The sequence below is a fragment of the Corvus hawaiiensis genome, chromosome 1 (genome assembly GCF_020740725.1).
Source record: "Corvus hawaiiensis isolate bCorHaw1 chromosome 1, bCorHaw1.pri.cur, whole genome shotgun sequence".
In the NCBI taxonomy this organism is placed as follows: domain Eukaryota; kingdom Metazoa; phylum Chordata; class Aves; order Passeriformes; family Corvidae; genus Corvus; species Corvus hawaiiensis.
In genome coordinates this window covers 96127920-96146479 of record NC_063213.1, presented here as the reverse complement: position 1 = coordinate 96146479, position 18560 = coordinate 96127920, and the positions used below count along the sequence as shown (strand labels likewise).

The window sequence follows — 18560 nt, the reverse complement described above, 5'->3', positions numbered from 1 at the left end:
GATGGGAAGGGACCTTAGAGCTCATCCAGTCCCATCCCCTGCCATGGGCAGGGACACCTTCCACTGGACCAGGTTGCTCCAAGCAACCAACCTGGCCTCAGACACTTCCAGGGATGGGGCAGCCACAGCTTCTCTGGGCAAGCAGCTCCCCCCATGCTGGGGACCACAGGGGTGTTCACAGGAATTCAGCTGTGGAGCCACAGTGGCCACAGCCAGTGGGGAAGTGGCCAACCAGCCCAGCACCCCCCAGAGCTTGTGCCAAGCCCTCTGCTCGGACAGAGGGAGAGCTTAGCACAAGCTCTGCAGTGGTTATTTTTCTAAAAACACACAAATTCTGTGAAGAAAATAAGTAAAAACACTTTTATTAGACAAGTATTAAAAAGGACAAACTCCGAACAAGAAACAACTCAGGACAACAAGAAAATATTTACATAGTGAAGGAATTGTGCTGGAAAAATGACTCCAGCTCACCTGTGTTGGGTGGTGGAATTAAAAGTTCATGTATTTTAGTACTATATTTCAAGAGGGGTGTATAAATTTTAAAGGATTTGGCATGTTCTAAAGTCAACTTTAACATGAAAATGACCACAAAGTGTCAAATAATGGGGAAGAGGGAAGTGTGGCAGCACTCGCTGGGCACGTGGCTCCAGTGCTCACCAAAAAGGGGATGTTCCTGTTTGAACAACTCTAACTTATTTAAAACCAAGAAAAAAACGAGCTGTGTTCACCTGTAAAGAACATTCTGGAGTGGTTTACATTTGGTGAAGATTTCTTAGGCTGAGGTGGTCTTTGGTGAGAGCTCTGGAGCTCTGCTGAAGGCTCGTTGTGGATCTGGAGTTTAAAATTTTCCTAAAAACTCAAAATATATCGTCCTCAGAGGACTCCTCCAGGTACTGGACAGGTTTCTTGAGGCGGCCAGCCCTGGCACGGGGCTGAGCTACAGGGCTGTCAGCACTGGCGTCAACGGTGAAGGTGTCGTCCTGTAGCTTGGATTTCTGGAGGGAAAGCAGGAAAGGAGTCACGGATCTGAGCATCCACAGGGAACAACACAGTGAGCACCACATGCCCGCTCTGCCATGGGGATGGTGGATGTTTGAGGTGGTGGGAGCAGACCCAGGATCCGGGGTGTCTGACCCTTATGAGAGAAAGGTTCTTTCCCCAGAGGGTGGTCGGGCACTGAACAGACTCCCCAGGGACTGGTTGTGCCCCCAAGGCTTCCAGAGCTCCAGGAGTATTTGGACAACGCTCTCAGGCATAGGTTGGGATTATTGGAGTGTCCTGTGCAGGGCAGGGAGTTGGACTCGATGATCCCTGTGGGTCCCTTCCAGCTCAGAATATTCCATGATTCCATGACCCCCCCTTCTCCCCATTCCCCACACCCAGGTAGAGGTTTGACCTCCACCAGCTTTTCCTGCCGGAAGAACCGACCCCCACTCTCTGTGGTTCCCTCGGCGCCGACGGCATTGCACAAACCTTTGATGCAACAGATTTGGCAGGCTTCGAGCCGAAATCCGAATCGGAATCCGAATCCAAACAGCTTGGCTGCCTCTTCATAACCTTCCTCCCCTTGGCGTTGTCACCCGCGGCGCGCAGGGGTCCCTCCTTTGCTGCTGGCTTGGGTTTGGGTGCAGCCTTTTTCTTGGCCAGGATATCCACGATGGAGGGCTGGTTGTCTGGAACAGAACACGGCGTTAAACCCCTGTTTCGCTCCTCTCTTGTTCCCAGTTTGGGAATTACTTCCAACACAAACAGGCTCTGCGCTGCCGCGGGGTCAGCACAAAGGTCATCTCCGTTTGAAGCTGGGTTTTCTAGAAAGATCTCTCTTCCACAGATGGTGAGGAATGAGGTTGTTTATCTGCTCAGTTCCGCTACATTTAGAGGATCGAATTAAAGCGTCCCCAAAGCAATTTACAGACTATTTCAGATTGAAAAGTCCTGATCTCTCAAGGCTCCATAACCCATCTCAGACCTTCAAACTCCTGCACAGGGAGGAGGGAATTTCCCAAACACTCACTCATTCCTTCATAACTATATTTTCACTTTTTTTAAGAGCATCTTGAAGCACAACTTCCAGTTCAGCTCATGTCAGGCCATCTCTGAGTGATAACATGCTTTCTCAATTTAGGAGTGGAAGTAACACTATTTTCCTGCTGGGATCAACACTGAGTTGATTCCATTTGGAATATGCAAAACAGTGTCAAAGTCTGGCAGTTGAGTTTAAAAAACCCTGAGTCAAATGCTGGAGATGCATGAGATGGATCCAGAGCTGAATAGATCAAACTGCCCCCAAAAGCTTGCCTGCTCCAAGGCAGCTTTCTTCCCAAAAAGACGTGAAGTGGGGCATTGACTGCAAGACACAAATTCCACTCGGATTGTCCCTGCCAAGTATTACATAGCGCTGTAGGAAGCATTCACTTTTCTTGTTCCCAAACTAAAATTCCCTCCCTCCAAACATGTCCAACATGAACTAGAACATGATATGTTTGGAAACAGACCTCAAACATGACAACCAGAGAACCTCTGCCACAAACCTCAGATCTTTGCTGAAATGCAAACTCCAGTTGCCCAGGCCCTGGAACGCCAAGCGAAATCACTCGGACCATTTCCCACAGGAATTATAATTGTTCTCTAGAACTGATGTTGCTGAGCTGCCCTTACCCTTGGTGGCTCCGGCTTTCTTGGCTGCAGCAGGTTTTTTGGGCACGGCCTTGGTGCTCAGCACAGGGACGGACGGAGCTGCAGGAGCCTGGCTCACCTTGTCCTCAGTGACATCTTGGACTGGAACTGGATAAAGAAAGCAGAAAGTCAGCTTGAAACAGCCAAGTTATCCCCTCTGATCTTCCCTGTGCACTGCTGAGGGATTACAATCCACATGGTTTAGAGGTCTTGTACTCACCAGGGACAGCACTTGGCACTGCCTTTTGCTTGGGAGCTTTCGCTGCTTTTTCAGTGGTTTCCCTGGAAAACAAAACCCCAAGTTTTTAATTCAGTTTATGATGCACTAAATAGATGCATTAAAAAAAGCGCTTTTAATTTCTGTGTAGCATTAAGCACAACTCATTTCCAGTGATTATGGAAAAATACTCACTTGGGAGCAGGTCTGGGCTTGGGAGGAGCCTTTTTCTTAGAGTTTGTGTCCGATTCAGAGTTGCCTTCACTGTCACCCTGGAATTCAGACTCCTCATCTGAGCTGGAGTGATTTGAGTCCGAAATGACCATGGGCTTGACTTTGGCTGATGGAAGGGCACAGATGTGTTATTTTACACATTTGGCAATATGCAGCTCAGTTTCTTTTTCAATATTTTAGCTGCAGTTATTAAAAAATAAGGATCTGAATAAAAACAAGCAGATGCTGAGACTGCCAGGGAGAAGACTCCAAATGACAAGTGTGTTCTGTCATTTGGAGTCTTCCAACCTCACGCACAACACATTTAATTTGCCAAGACAGTTGTGTAATTAAACCCAATAACCATATTTCTCTAGTTGCCCATTTCTGCTTTTCCTTGAATATGTGCACAAATGGTAGAAATATTTAATAGTTTCAGACAGTAAAATAAAGAAGCCTTTTAAAGATGATTTCTAAATGTGATCTGAGGCTCTGGGAGGTCCCTAAATAGTCTGTTCCATTTTCTCCTCCACAAGGAGGACCATCCCTCTCCTGCATCCGTGTCCTCACTCACCTGCTGCCTGGCGAACCACTCGCTCTCTCTGAGGAGGTGCTTCAAAATCAGACTCTGAATCAGACCCTGAGTCAGACCAAGGGTTTCGTTTCTTGGTTTTCTTTAATGGCTTGAAAGGCAGAGTGGCCTGTCTCTTAGCTCCTGAAAAATATTGGGAGGCAGGATGAACCAGCAAACTTCCATGTGTAATTCAGGCTCAGCCAGTTCAAGCTCAGCTTAGAAATACACTGAGTTCAGAGGAGTCTGGCTTAAGCAAAGAGAAATAGGAATTTATCCTGCTTGACTGGTATTCAGGACCACTTTCTCACCTAGTTATTCCAAAACTACTGATCCTAGATGTTGCTTACCACCTTCAGGAAGAGGTCAGATAACCAAACTGACAATCCTTTCCCTCCCTTTCCATGGAGAGAATAACATCAAAGCATTTACCTTGCTCAGTCTTCGGCTTCTGTGCTAGTCTCTGCTTCAGGCCTGAAGACTCCTTCTCTCCGGATGTGTTTTCATCCTGATTCTCATCAAATTCAGTTTTTTCACTCTGCAGATGCAAGCAGATAGCAAACAGTGAGTCAGCTCACGGAGAAGAGGCACATGGGGTAATGGAGGAAGGAGCTGCTTATTTTAGACATGTAAAAGTTAGTGGTACAAGAAACCTGAGTCTGTGAAACAAACTGTGTAGAATTGATTACAGACAGGATCTGTAAATTGGACAGGATCTGCCCCCAAATCAGGTGACTTAAAAGGCAAAATCCAACATGAACAAAAACAGGAACTGTGGCCCCACTCCTGAGTGCTCTGGTCCTGCTGCTGCGTGCTGGCTCTGGGGGGGATGGGGATGCAGGACTGGACAGGGTGGGATAAAAACAAAAGCAAGTTATTTGGAAAAACTGTTGGGTGGAATTATGTGGAGGAAAGGAGTGACCTGTGTGGCTTCCAGGGCCAAACAGGTGAGGGGATGGGTTAGTTTTTTCTGTTGGAAATGGTTGAATGGCACAATTTCAACCAGTCCTATAAAAAGAGTTCAATCTTTTTTATCTCCTTGATACAGAGAACAATGATGGCATTAAGTGGCTGAAAACATTGCTGGGAATGCAAAGGCTGTTATGGAGAAGGGAATGTACTGGCTGTGCTTCCTGCCTGCTAGAGGGTTTATCAAATTCCCAAGACACCTGGAACAACCTTACTTGCATCCACCCCCTTTTCTGAGCTACCAGCCCATCCCTGGCACTGCAACATGTCAAAAATTTCCCTCTAAGCCATCTCCTGGTATGTTAGTGAGTCTGTTCTCCTTCAGACTGAGACACCCCCATTCCCAGTGTTTCCCAAATCCTAAGGTCCTGACCCTCTCCCTGAACAACTGCTTCAACAGGACAAGTCTCACTAACAAGGACTCACACTTCTTTAGGATTGTATTGAAGAGGAGGTAAAGAAAGATTAAGCATTTGGAATGTTCCCTTTTACCTTTACTTTCTTTTTAGTTTTCTTCTCTGCCTCTGCCTTCATCTCAGCAGTGATCCGAGGAACAACCCTGATGCCATGAGGGGATGGCATTACTTCTGGCAGCTGGGCCTTCTTCACCTTCGCTTTCCCTCCTTTCACCTTTAAAGGTTTGCCAGCAATCCCTGCACGCTCATCCTGCGCTTCCTTGGCCTCCACTGCCTGCAGAGGGGAGCATAAAATAACACAAAAAATACAGAAGTCTAAGAAGGGCTGGTGGATAAGAGGAGGGAGTTGATCATCTGCACTGAGCAATGACATACATCGAGTTCTTCAATGAAGGCAGCAAGGTCTTCCTTCCACAGGTCAGAGGGACTCTTGCGCTTAAGGTTTTCCAGCTCCTTTTCCTAAAGAGAATCACAGGTGATAATCATTAATCACACGTTTCAATCCACCATCCAAAAAAACCCTATATAACACATAATATATATATGAATATAATGCTTTTATAAGGAAAGGAAGGCACATACTTTGTTATCCCTCTGCTTGCAGAGCTCATCTTTCTTCTCCTTGGTCAGATACCACAGGGGCATGTTCAGCAGGTAGTTGAAGTCTGGGCCAGAGGCTGCAGCTGATTCTTTGTCACTCTCTTCCTCCTCCTCCTCCTCCTCTTCATCCTAAATGTGGATTTGAAACAAATGTAGTCAACAAAAACCCTGACACATAAGGGTAGGGCTACTGATCAAACACGGAAGTTCTTGAATCCTGCAAATTGAAAAGCCTCTCTAAGGATTATGAAGCCTCAGAGCTTGGGGCCAGTTTGGGCATATTCAGAGGATGACTGAGGCATTACCTTGTTTTGAGCCTCCTTCCAAGCCTTCACCGGATCAGACTCGTACCCTCTCTGGATAAGAACTTGAATCAGCTCTTTCTTGGGTTTGTTTTCTGCAAACAGACATTTCAGGATTGTCACTCAGTGCCCACTACCAGTCGCTGTTAGGAGCGACAGATGAGCTTTACAGTTTGGATCCTGTGGTTGTAGCTGCTCTGAATCCTACAGAGCTCCAAACCAGCCTTTCCACATCACAGCTGGGACATGTGGAAGAGCCTGAACAACACCTGAAAAGCTCCTATTTAGCAGGTGATTTGTCAGGCAAGTATTGCTCCTATACCAGTCAAAACAATGTTAATATTTTTCTTTGTTTCCATACACGCATTTCCCTTGCTTTAAGTAGTTTTTGAACTTGGGGAAAAAAAGGTATGATGGTACAAAACAGGTTTCATCATGACAGGCAGGTGGAAAAAAAAACCCTTGATAGCTTGGTATAGCTTGCACCTCATTAGACATCACCCGGGAAATTTATGCTCCAAGTGCTCAACCACTGGAAATGCTTCAGCTGGAATTTGCTCCTTTTTAAGGTATCAGAAGCCATCATCCATGAGACACAAATACAAATGAAACCAGCTCTGGCAGCCTTGGAACTACTTATTACAAAAACCCAAGAAAATGCATTTCAGGGGAATTATTTCTCTTCCCGAGTTCAGTCAGACAGACTCGGGCTGCTGGGATTACTGGGCTGCCTTCAGACACAAACCACAAAGCATCTTATGACACGTTGTCTGGCCGCATCCTCCGCGAAGGCAGCGGAACACAGCCCGGCTTTTACACCGAGGGGGAAAAGTTGATTGAAAAATGTGTATCTGCTTCTTTTTCTAGCTCATGATTCTCAGATACTGCTACTTGAGTATCATCTAAGCTTGAACCCCCAGTCCACTGAGAACGTGATTTGGAATATCTTTGCAGAGGTTCACAAAGATAATGGAGAGAGATACAGATTCTTAAGAATGCCTTTAACAGCAAACACTGCCCCTTTCTAACCCCACAAATAATTAACTTACTCCTACCAAGTCAGAAATAAATGGGAATTATTGCTAAACTAGTAAAAAATTCACTCAAAAATTCTCAAACATGGACCAGAAAAGCTGCATAAATATCCTGTTGTCATTAGTATGTGTATAATACACAGACCAAGGATACTCTGTGAAGCATTTTCCCCTTAGATGTCACTGGAAGAGAGATAAGCCCTGGTGTGGTTTGTAAAAGCCAGCCTGGGGCTGAGGGGGTGCTGACAGAGCTCAAGAGATCACCCAGTTCTCCCAGTTACAATCCCAGTCTCCAAGAACAACATACCGATCACAATTTTGCCATCTATTTTCTCCAGGATGAAGCGAGCCTGGTTGCTCAGCTTTGCAGACTCGGCACCCAGCATCCCAATAAGCCATTCCTTCCTCAAATTGTAATATCGGAGCCGGAGTTCAAAGAACTCCTTAAGAATATCCTGGGGAGAGTCGTATTTCTTGAGAAAGCCAACATGGTCAAAGAGAACCTGGAGGAAAATGAAAGAACACAGGCGTTATGATGATAAAACTGATTCCAAATCCACTGAAAGTTACTGTAACACAGATGTGATAGTACCACCGAACCAACAAAGTATCAAATCTCACTGTTGTTCTAGAAACTACTTCAGTTTGTGAGCACAGCAGCAGAGACAATTTTAGAATTTTGACATTCTTGAATATGCATAGTAGAGTTAAGGTTACTTGAATCTTAGAGCTCTGTGCAGGACAAACATCTTGCATCAAGCTTCACACATTGTCTGGAGCCAGACGTTCAGTGCCCCTTGCTGCTGGCTCAAAGAGCTCTGCAAACTGTGATTTCAGATCATTTTGCCTCCTTCAGGCAAACCATCCACTCTGGGCCTACTCCTAAGCCAGGCTCTTGACCTTTGAAAGCTGATTTAAAACCAGTAACAGCAGAAAAATCAAAGTGAATAGGTTACTGCCAAAGAGGATTTTTGTTTCACGCAACGACTGCAGCTGTCCACAGAGTCTGAGTTAAACCAAGAAATTCCTTCAGCAAAATCTGTCACATACCATGGAGTTGCATGTTAAACTTGTTTGGAGTTTGAAGACCTTATGCAGCCCCACAGCTTCGGCTTCTGCTAGTTTATCTTCAGTCATCTTCACCACGAACCTCACCGTGGTGTCTGTGTGATATTCTTTATAGTCTGTGATTAGAGGGGGGGTCTTCTCAGTCCCGTTCAACATCGGCTCCAGAACCTGCTCTTTATATGTCTGAGGAAAAAAACAAAGTCAGACCCAAACCCCACTACTCCCTTTTTGCTTTGTAGAGCAAACTGTACATTCCCAGAGCAAATTCCCTCTTTATTACCTGTGTCCATGTTCTGACAGGCAGCTCAGTGATCTCGATGGTTGTAGAATCAAGGATGGACACTTCACCACTTATCACATACTGATTAGGCCCCAGCTCGTCTATGGTGCCTTTGAAATTCTTGTAACTGGGAAGCTGAGGAGAAGAAACACTGGATTCAGTTTTGTGTGGATGCCTCTTTTTTTAAGCATGCCCATAAAATGCTCAATATGAGCTCAATAAACTAACAGGGAAGACATTTGCCTTTTACTTATATTATTTACCATTGGCAGTGGCTCTTCTCCATCCATCAGCCGGCGGATGTTGTTCACAACTTCCCTGATATCGAAGTTGGGGATCTTACAGGCCCAGCCAGTACCAATCCCTTCAGCCCCATTGACCAGCACCATTGGAATGATGGGCATGTACCACTCTGGCTCCACACGCTGGTTGTCATCATAGAGGAATCTCAGGATGTTGTCATCCATCGGTGGGAACACCAAGCGTGCCAGGGGACTGGAATGGAGAAGGGAATTTAAGCACAAATTCTTGTTACAGAACACGACCACCATGCAAAAAGAAATCTCCCTAATTTTTATTATCCCACCCAAATTTCTCCCTTCGTTTTTGCTTCCATTTCCATATTCTCTGCTCTGATAACCATGTTTCCATAATCTAGCACCTGAATCTCACTTCAATTGTTGCTACTCTGAGCATGCAAGTATAGACCAAAATTTTAAAGGGAAAAAGAAAATTAGTTTTTCATTCTAACTGCTGTAAAATTGAGTCTTTTAAGACAGTAAGAACTCTGGAATGCTGACCTGAGCATGGTGAAGATGTATCGAGGGCTGGCAGAGTCTTTCCCTCCGTGCAGCCTTGTGCCAAACTGACCGATGGGCTGGAGCAAGTTGAGGTTATTGCTGCCCACAAAGTTCTGAGCCAAGTTAATGATGGTCATCATCAGTGCGGCCTGCAACGAAAGGAGGTGCAAAACTGAACATGCAGAATGGTTCAGGGGATGGACAAAGTAAGGCAACATTCACATGGAGAACTTAACTGATACAGAGGATAAACTCAGTTGATGAAATGCTGGAGGAAACTCAAGGAAAATGTGTCCCAAGGGTAATCTGAAATGTTCTAGTGACCCACGTCTCTATCTGTTGCTGTCTACCTGCTCGGAAACCTCCAGTGAAGGATTCTGTCAGTCTCCACAGAGAACCTTGTTGTAGTGCTTAACCTGTCCTGACCCAGCCAGAAAGCTTATTAACATCTGCCTAAGTCCATCACAAATTAAGTAGGTTTTTCTTTTTCCGCTTTTTGAATGAACTATGCTCCCATGAAGTCCAGGACAGGCAGAATGACCAATGTCAGATTAAATTAATACTGAAGAATTAATCGTGGAAACAGCTGAACAGCCACTTCCCTTTGGTGTACACACTCAGACATCTAATTTGCTTTGGAGGCATCGTAATTCACACCAACAGAAGGGCCTTTTGCCTTTCCTTTAAAGTGTTTTGCACACCCAGGCAGGTTCTTACCTCACCGTGATGGTATGAGGACATCTCAGCGACAGAACCAGCCAGCTGAGCAACCTTCACCTCCCGCTTATCATTTCGCTTGAAACAGGTGAACAAAACTTTCCTCTGACCTGGCTTCAAACCTGTATGAAAAAAGAAAAGACCTTGTGGTTAGAACATGTGATGTGATGCACTTGGCTTGTGCTCTTTGGAGATACAAGAACTACTTATACACCTAAAGATTCTGCACCAGGTGAGTAAGATACTGGCAATAATTTACTATAAAATGGACAAGATGTTTCATCCGAAGATGAAAAACCTTTGGACAGCAGAAAACAGACTTCAGGATACTGACCCTGAAACCTCAGCAGGTTCCCCGCCTCTGATGTGACATTGAACATCCATCTCCTCAGTTCTGGAGATATACCATGCAGAATCACGACTTAGAAATCACTTACCATCAACCAGTGATGGGATTGATCTCTCATTATCTGAGTTTGAGAACAGCACTAACTCCTTGTTGATGAAGTCATTGTACGTCAGGTAATCGGTATTTTTCCCATACAGGTATTCCTAAGAGAAACAGAGGGAAGATTGCCTTAATTTTAACAGGGCCTAATCAGTTTTTTGGCTAGTTTCACTGAAATGGGAACTCCTTTTAAGACCAGCTAAATACAGCTCAAGTGCTGACACCCTTTGCATGGCAAAGGGAAACATTTCCCAGGATGCATTATTTCCCCCATTTTGGAGGAAAGAAAGACTTCATCTGGCTCTGCTTGAGTTATCATTTTCCTATTGATACAGCAACTTGAAAGATGAGAGTTTAAAATGAAATTAACTGTTGGATAATTGACAATGAGGTTACAATGATGAGAGAAGAAGCTGCTCTGCAAAATCCTGACACATTTTCAACGTCCTATAATCCAGACCTGACTCACTGCCTGAGCTGTGTGCAGCTCTGGTGTGCCAGGATGAAGCTGAGAACAGCCCCAGGCAGAGACTGGAAACCAGTTTCCTTACAAACATAAACCTTTTACCTCTGGCAGACCGTGCAGCTTCCGTTGTCTTCTATCCTCCATGAAATTAGTCAGCCACTCCTTTCGCTCTTCTATCTTCTTCTTGCTAAAGGCCTGGATGTTACAAAATGAAAAGTAACTCAATTCCAGAACGTTCTGTGGTTGTGCACTATTGGATCACTTGAGAAAAAGGAAGATCTTACCCAGGAGAACAACATGCAAAACAGGCTGGTTTAAGAGCCCAAGAAATGCAATAAAAGGTTTCTGTAGCTAAACGTATTAAGAGCATAATTTCCACCACTCTGTAGAGGACAGAGCAGTTAGGTTTAAATTTATAGATTTTTAATATAATAACAGAAGACTAAAGCAGATTTGAGAGGAAATTAATATTTTGGGGGAAAACTTGATTTTTTTGGCATTGTCTAACAACTCTGAATATTTCAGGAACAGAAACTAGCTAAGGTGAAGTTCACAGAAACGAGGACTGTTTTAATCCACCATTTTGCACTGGGAGAGGAAAGGGAGATCCGACTTGGAGAAAACTGCAGCAGAATACACAGAAAAATGTTAAAGGAATATTTACTATTGTGTCTGAAAATGTCAATTGGTTTGTAGTGATTAGTTTGTTCTGAGCTATATTTAAAGCCCGTCATTAAAAGGGTACTCTTGCCCTGAGGTTGAGGGGCAGATTCGCTGCTCCTGGTTCAAGTAAAGCTGTAGCCTTGGTAACACAGAGATTGTCTCCAGCCAAAAGGCCTCAAAGAGCATTTTAAGAGAAAATAGAGAGCACTCTACAAGGTGAAATACCAAAGGTAGTAAGTCAGCAATTAAATCAAGTGTTAGTTACCAGGGTGATCGCAGCATCATCTTCAGGCCCAGAATATTTGAAGCCGATTCGGTGTTTTGCCATATCTGCAAAGTATTCTTTGGCCTCCTTCGATGTGCTGGTACCCAAACCTGCAGGGACAGGAGAGTTAATCCTAATGACTTTTTGCCTAAATTAAGTTCCAATTCAAAGAAATACTTTGCTATGCCCAGTTTTTGTGATGCACCATATGAACATACACTGTGAAGATGATTTCCTGAAAAGTTACTTCAAAACGAGATGTATCACAAAAATCATAAGAATTACAATTAAGTGAGCAGTGGCATGTTGTAGTTTTGGATTTTGTCTGTAATTCCTGTTGATATCTGAAATCTAATTGGAATATCACAGGAGGGAAGAGACTTGGGAGACACCCAATCCACATCCTTTCTGCAAAGCAGGACTGACTGCATCGAATCATCAATGCTCTAACTTGGATCAGTTTCACCATATTAAGTTTTTACAAACCTTTGTAGTACTTGATTTTCCATGAGTTGTAGTTCTGAGTACTGCTTTTCCATTCTTCAAACTCAGGGATACTGTAGAATGCAATTTCTTCTTTGTTTTTAGAGGCCTACAGTGGACAAACATTTTAACTGTGAAATGAAAGGCATTTTTGGACAATGGATCCTCAGTCGTCGACCTCATCCTCCCCCAGCCCTCACCTTTATGATAGGAGTAATGAATTCCTCCAAAAAATTGTGTCTTAGAAGAGATGGCCAATTGTGATGGATGAAGTTGATCAGCAAACCTTTGATGTGTGATCCATCCTGATCCTGAATTATAAAAGAAAAAAACAAACCATATTTTATCAGGGAATGATGGAAATGACAACTGTTGGCTTAATAGTAAGTGACTCTGTAATTCCAGCTAACTGACTCTATTAACTTTCACCTCTAAAAAGGTGACCATGTGTTAATTGCTGAAAATTAAGAGAAACAGAAAAGGCAGATTCTTGGTGAAAAAAAGGTGTCAAGGACTGGTCAAGGACTTTGAATCAGCAGAAAAGACTGGAAAGACAGTGTTTAGCTGTTTGATGTTACTCCCCATTTTACTTTTTTTTTTGTGGCTGAAAAGACATTATGACCCACTAAAATGTAAAATGGGAAAAAGAAACACAGAGAATTGGGGACAACAATAGGAGCAGTTAGAGAAAAGCAGTATTTTCTTCCTATCTCTTTATTTAAGTGTTGTTATCCTCTCCCAGCTTTCAATTTTAATGAACCTAACCTGATCTGTCATGATCATAATCTTTCCATAGCGAAGAGTTTTTAAAGATTCTTGATCTTCATAGTTCTTTTTATATTGCAAACCCACAATCTTGATGATGTTGTTGATTTCAGCATTTTCCATAATCTGAAAGAGATCACACAGAATAAAAACTTCTTTCAGACTCAAAATGTAGCTCAAGAAAAGTATAAAGTTATCCATAAGTGAATCATTGGCCGAGTTCTGTCCTGCTGGTGTTTTTTGCCTTTTAGAAAGTTGTAATTTCTAATGGTTGCATTACTCTAGGTAATTCCAACCATTTTCCAATCCACAACACAAACATTATCCCCTCAGGCAAATCACTGAACAGGACTTAATCAATATTCCTACTTAACCAGTGAGGCAGACTCAAAGTGAGGGAAGACTCAGGTATTTAAGACACTGCTCCTTGGAGTTCCAGTGCTCCAGGTGCAGCTGCACTGACTCATTGCACAAATCTCACCACACCTTCCAACATGTAACTGTAACCATTTTCCAACCAACCTGCTTATGAGAAGCTTCCCTGACATTGAGGATTTTCCCACGAAGAGGAAATACTCCATATTTGTCTCTACCAACCACTCCCAGCCCAGAAACAGCCAGAGTTTTGGCTGAGTCTCCCTCAGTCAGGATCAGTGTACAATCTAGAGAATTCTTGCTGCCTAAAAAAGAAGAAAATCGAGTCAGTTTTCTACTTAAGAAATGAAATCCAAGGCTGCACATTCATGACTGAGCAAGTATAAATAATCTTCTAACACAGTTTTTTTGGCACTGCACACAGTAAATGGGGATAATCATAGTAAATGGGAGCATGAAATGGAGGTAAAACTATAATGACAGGTTTCCTCACTTTTCCTTAGGAGACAAATCTTATGTTTAACAAACAAGTTTTAACTGTTTTTGAATGCATTGGTTAAAAAGGATGTCAAACACTTACCAGCATCGTTGGCATCATCCAGCTTAGGAACACCCTTAATCTTGGAGTGTTTCACAGCTGAACATTTCTTATTCAGCTGGTTCTGAGCTTTAAATTTTACCCAATTTAGGATACTTTCAACAATGCCACAGCCAACTGCCTGCAATACAAAACGCAATCCAAAGTTGTGGGAAAAGCCTCAACATGACAGAAACTTTTGTTATGTATTTTTACAGACATCTTGACTGCCCGTGTACATCAGGACTTACACCCTTAATGAATTTTTCACTCAGTTTACAGGTAGAGCCGAAGTTCTTTGCCTGCAGAGTCATGTTCTCCTTAGTCTGAGAGTCAAAGGTTGGGTTTTCAATTAAGGCATTCACAAAAATCCACATGTGGTTCTTCACCTGTAGTTAAATCACAACAAGGATCACACACTGTACAGGCTCAGCCCACTTGTCAATCACACAACAAGGAAACACACTGTAGGGTTTGGAATTTTCCTAGATATTTTGTTAATTTTGAACAGCTAATGAACACACATGAACAGTGTTAGATGATTTGGGATGTCAAGGAATTGGCATCTCTCTGCCTGAAGAGGTGTTATCTAACAGATACTGAGGTTTAGTGCATCTACACTGACTTATAGTGATTACAAAAACACATCAGTCAAGCAAAGAGAAGTTAATTGGATTAAACTGGACAATATGAGACTGCTATAATTAGCAATCTTATATCTATTGTCTGTACCATGGAAATGTGTTATTAATCAATGGATTAAGCTGAAGTTACAATTTGCAGTAATGCTCAAGTTGTGTTTCCCAGCTGGGAAATTCTGACATTGTACCTGGAAAGGCTTCACTCCAACTCCATTTTTGTTCTTCTTTTTCACAACATCAATGAGTTTGGTCACGAGCTGGTCAGCTACATAATCCACGTGTCTGCCACCCTGTGGGGAAGGGGACAAGGACCTGGGACTGAGGCCACTAAAACCCACAAATACCTATTTAAAACTTTAAGCATATTCTTTGCAACATTAAAGTATTTTTCACTAACATGTACACTAACAAATAGCCAAGAATATTAAAGTTGAAGAATATGGCACTAGCCTGACTAAACACACTGAGGAGTTACCTTTGTGGTGGCAATGCTGTTAACAAAGCTGACTTGCTGGAAGCCTTTTTCACTCAAAGTCAAGCACACTTCCCACCGGGAATTGACTTCCTCATGGATAACTTTGAGTGCATTCCCAGTTTCATCGACCTTATCCTTCAGATAGAGGTCCACATAGCTGCGGAATCCTTTCACCTGCACGCAGATGAGAGCAGACAACTGGTTGTTAACAGCTCCTATAAATACTTAATTCACATCCTCCTGCAAAGCGGGTGCAGAAATCCCTCCTGCACGTGTTCCTTTGCTGTGTGTGATGACAGGAATGGCCTCAGTGGAATCTCACTGCTTAAATGGCACCAAAAAATGCAGGTATTTGTGTTTCTTTTCAATGCTCACTTACAGGCAGCCTCTGTCCATTCAGGAAAACTTTGACGTCCTTTGTGGATCCAGCAATATCATACGCTCTTCGAGACATCAGTGCTACAATGTCCTTATCCAGAATGGTCATTTTGAATTTGGCCAGATCAGGTTGGAAAGTGACACAGGTGTAATCATCTCCATCAAAGTATTTCAGCTTCATTTCTCCAGCCTTTCCCATATTGTCTGTCCAGGTCTGAGGAAAGGAGCTTTGGTGAGTTGCAAGTCAAACACACACAAATAACTACCTTAGTTTTTAAAAGTGCTAAGATGGTTTATGTTTTAGATACCTTTAAATTAAACAAAAACTCTGGTTAAAAACCAGATTCTGATGCTGTCTGCTAATTTCATTATTCCTTTGAATTATATTTTGTGAGTCTATATTTCTCTAATCACAGTGAACTGACTGCAAGGTGTGCCTAGAATTTTGAAACAAAGACTGAGGGTCTCATTTGAAAACCTCAGGTATAAACTCCCTGAAAAGTGCTCCTACCTGCTTGAATAACTTTTTGTATTCGTGACATCCAGTTTCCACAGTAAACTTTGTGCTGAATATGTTGCACAGTTTGGCTCCATAACCATTTCTCCCCCCTGGAATTAGAAGGAACACAGACTCGTGTTATTATCTTTGTCCAAAACCATCTAAAAGAATCCAAGACTAACTGGAGTTTGTCAACGTCAGCCCAATCCAAAGACAGCTGTCAACAAGCAACAATATTCTACAAGCTCAGTATGCAACTACAAACTTTGATTTACTTAGGGTTTAAGAGAATATTCAAAGACAATTTTTCCTGTTTCCATGTTTGCACTGTTATTACGATTAAACAGAGCACAGAGACTTCTCTGATAGATTCAGAACGTAATTTTCATAGAATCACAAATGGTTTGGTTTGAAAGGGACCTTAAAGCCCATCCAGTCCCATCCCCTGCCATAGGCAGGGACACCTTCCACTATCCCAGGTTGCTTCAACCTGGCCTTGGACACTTCCAGGGATCCAGGGGCAGCCACAGCTTCTCTGGGCAACCTGTGCCAGGGCCTGACCACCCTCACAGAGAGGAATTTTTTCTGTATATCTCACCTAAATTTCCTCTCTTTCAGTTTTCATCTGGAAACTGTATCAAGGACCCCCTTTCTGCCCTTTCTAGTTTAGGTCACGCACTTAGAGCTGTTCAGAGATATTAGTGCATATCTGAGCCTTCCTCACCTGTGACTTTCTTCTCGTTGTCATCATAGTTGCTGGATGTCAGCAGCTGTCCAAAGATCAGAGCAGGCACATAGACCTTCTCCACTTTGTGTTCAACAACCGGGATACCTTTCCCGTTGTTCCACACACTGATGGTGTTATTCTCTCTGGGGAGGGAAAGAAAAGCCTGTTTTTAAGGCTGCAAATGGCTTAGCTGTGAAAAAGTCACAGAAAGGCTCTGGGGAAAGGCACCATTTCACCAGGAACAAATCTGTGCTCAGCAAGTGCAGCAGCTGCCAGCAGAGGGGGGACAGGCAACACAGAAATGCCCAGATCTGCACATGCCGGCTCTGAAATGGACCCACACACAAAACCCTCCATCTGTGCTCAATCAGGATGAGAAGGGAGAGGAAGAGGATGGGAAACAACAGCAACGAAAGAGCAGCCATTTCCTCAGTCAGCCCTCTGTAAGAGTCCAGGGGACTAAGCAGAGAGAAAGGTTTTCACAACTGGTGAATTAAGTTTGGGCTATCTCAGATCAGCCCCACAGCAGAGCCCTGCAGTGCCACCTCAGCTTTGCAGAACAGCCGAAGGCAACAATGAAATCAAACTTACACATCAATTGTGATTTTAATGCACGACATGTTTTTATCCCTCTGCTTGTTGTCTGCAGCATTGACTAGAAAGGAAAGAGAATATTGTTAATTTATTACATTCTCAATGAAGGGAAAACTATGAACTATGAAGTGTTCCAGTAGAATGAACACAAAAACTCACTACAGTGTTACTAATAATCATCTCGGCATGAAAATATTTTGTAAATTACAAAGAGGAGTACAACAAGTTATCATGGAATTATGAAGGCTGGAAATGACCTCTGAATTCCTCCAGTGCAACCATTAACATAAAAGGGAGAATTTTGCGCAGAATGAAATCAGGTTTGTAATTGGATTTTTGAAATTTTTCTTTTCGTTTGTTTTCCATGAACGGTTTGCTATTAAGTAGTGCTAATAAGTTCTTGATAATTTATGTTTAGTTCCAGTTTCTTGCATTCAACCCCCCTTAATAACCTGCCACTCACTGACTCAACGGATCTGTCAGCTTACCCAGAATCTCATCAAAGATTTTGTACAAGCCAGGCACAAAGGTCACATCTCTGCAGTTGAGGCCAATGCCTTCATCATAAACCCACATTTGCTGGAAAAAAAAGAAGAAATTTGTAAGTGCCCAGGTACAGCCCCTCTCCTGTGCCATCCGTTTGTAAAGCAGATGTTCTGCGCCTTGTAAACAGACACCCCGCCTGCCCCGAGGCGCTCAGCCCTGCTCCCCCCTGCTCCTGCCTGGGTGACGAGCTCCACGGAGCCGATGTAGGTGTCTGGCCGGAGCAGGATGTGCTCCAGCTGCGTCTTCTTCTGGTAGATGTGCTCCACCGAAAGCTTCTTGGGGCCATCGGGCTTGTTCACACGGGCGTTCTCATCCGCGGGCTGTCGGGGGAGAGGCAGCAGCGGTGAGGGGGGTGAACAAGGGGAACACGAGGGGGCCAGGCCGGGGAGTGGAACAGGATCGGGGTTGGGAGGGGGGGCGAAGAGAACTGGAATCGCAGAGGAGCGGGGAATCGGAGGAGAGGGAGGGCTGGGGAAAGGGCCGAGAGAGGGGCCTGGGGAGACCCTGAAGGAGGACCGAGGGGGGCTGCGAAGGAACCGGGGAGACCCTGAGGGGGCCCGGGGGGAACCTGCGGGTGCCCGGCGAGGTCTGAGAGGGGCCCGAGACCCCGAGGGGACGGTGCGGTGGGGGATCTCGAAGCCCCGCAGGGTCGGGGGCGGCGATCGCTGTACACACCCGGAGGGGCGACGGGGACTGCGAGAGCTCCATGGCGGCGGCGGCAGCGGCGGATGCGGCTGAGGCGGCGATGGCGGCGCCAACGTCCCCTTCAAACCTCCGCTCGTCCCGCCGAAACGC

General features: G+C 44.1%; 1 protein-coding gene across 2 annotated transcripts; it reads right to left on the bottom strand.

Moving 5' to 3' along the window:
* Positions 1–345: 345 nt before the first annotated feature.
* On the bottom strand, positions 346–18538 carry TOP2A (DNA topoisomerase II alpha). 2 transcript variants are annotated; one of them, XM_048317523.1, is made up of 35 exons: positions 18441–18538; positions 17942–18085; positions 17708–17798; positions 17217–17280; positions 16623–16768; positions 15911–16008; positions 15401–15613; positions 15022–15195; positions 14735–14836; positions 14157–14294; positions 13909–14047; positions 13476–13633; positions 12954–13079; positions 12389–12499; positions 12192–12297; positions 11706–11815; positions 10880–10972; positions 10301–10415; positions 9864–9985; positions 9147–9295; positions 8610–8841; positions 8347–8481; positions 8049–8249; positions 7306–7501; positions 5968–6059; positions 5645–5791; positions 5438–5521; positions 5139–5336; positions 4110–4215; positions 3681–3821; positions 3089–3233; positions 2897–2958; positions 2659–2784; positions 1474–1673; positions 346–995 (listed from the first exon to the last, which is right to left on the bottom strand). In XM_048317523.1, exons 1-35 carry the CDS (start codon positions 18471–18473, stop codon positions 858–860), a joined length of 4635 nt encoding a protein of 1544 aa, XP_048173480.1. In that variant the 5' UTR covers positions 18474–18538; the 3' UTR covers positions 346–857. The 2 variants fall into 2 exon arrangements, with proteins under 2 accessions (XP_048173480.1, XP_048173490.1); XM_048317533.1 differs by having other exon boundaries at positions 2659–2778.
* Between the last annotated feature and the right edge of the window lie 22 nt (positions 18539–18560).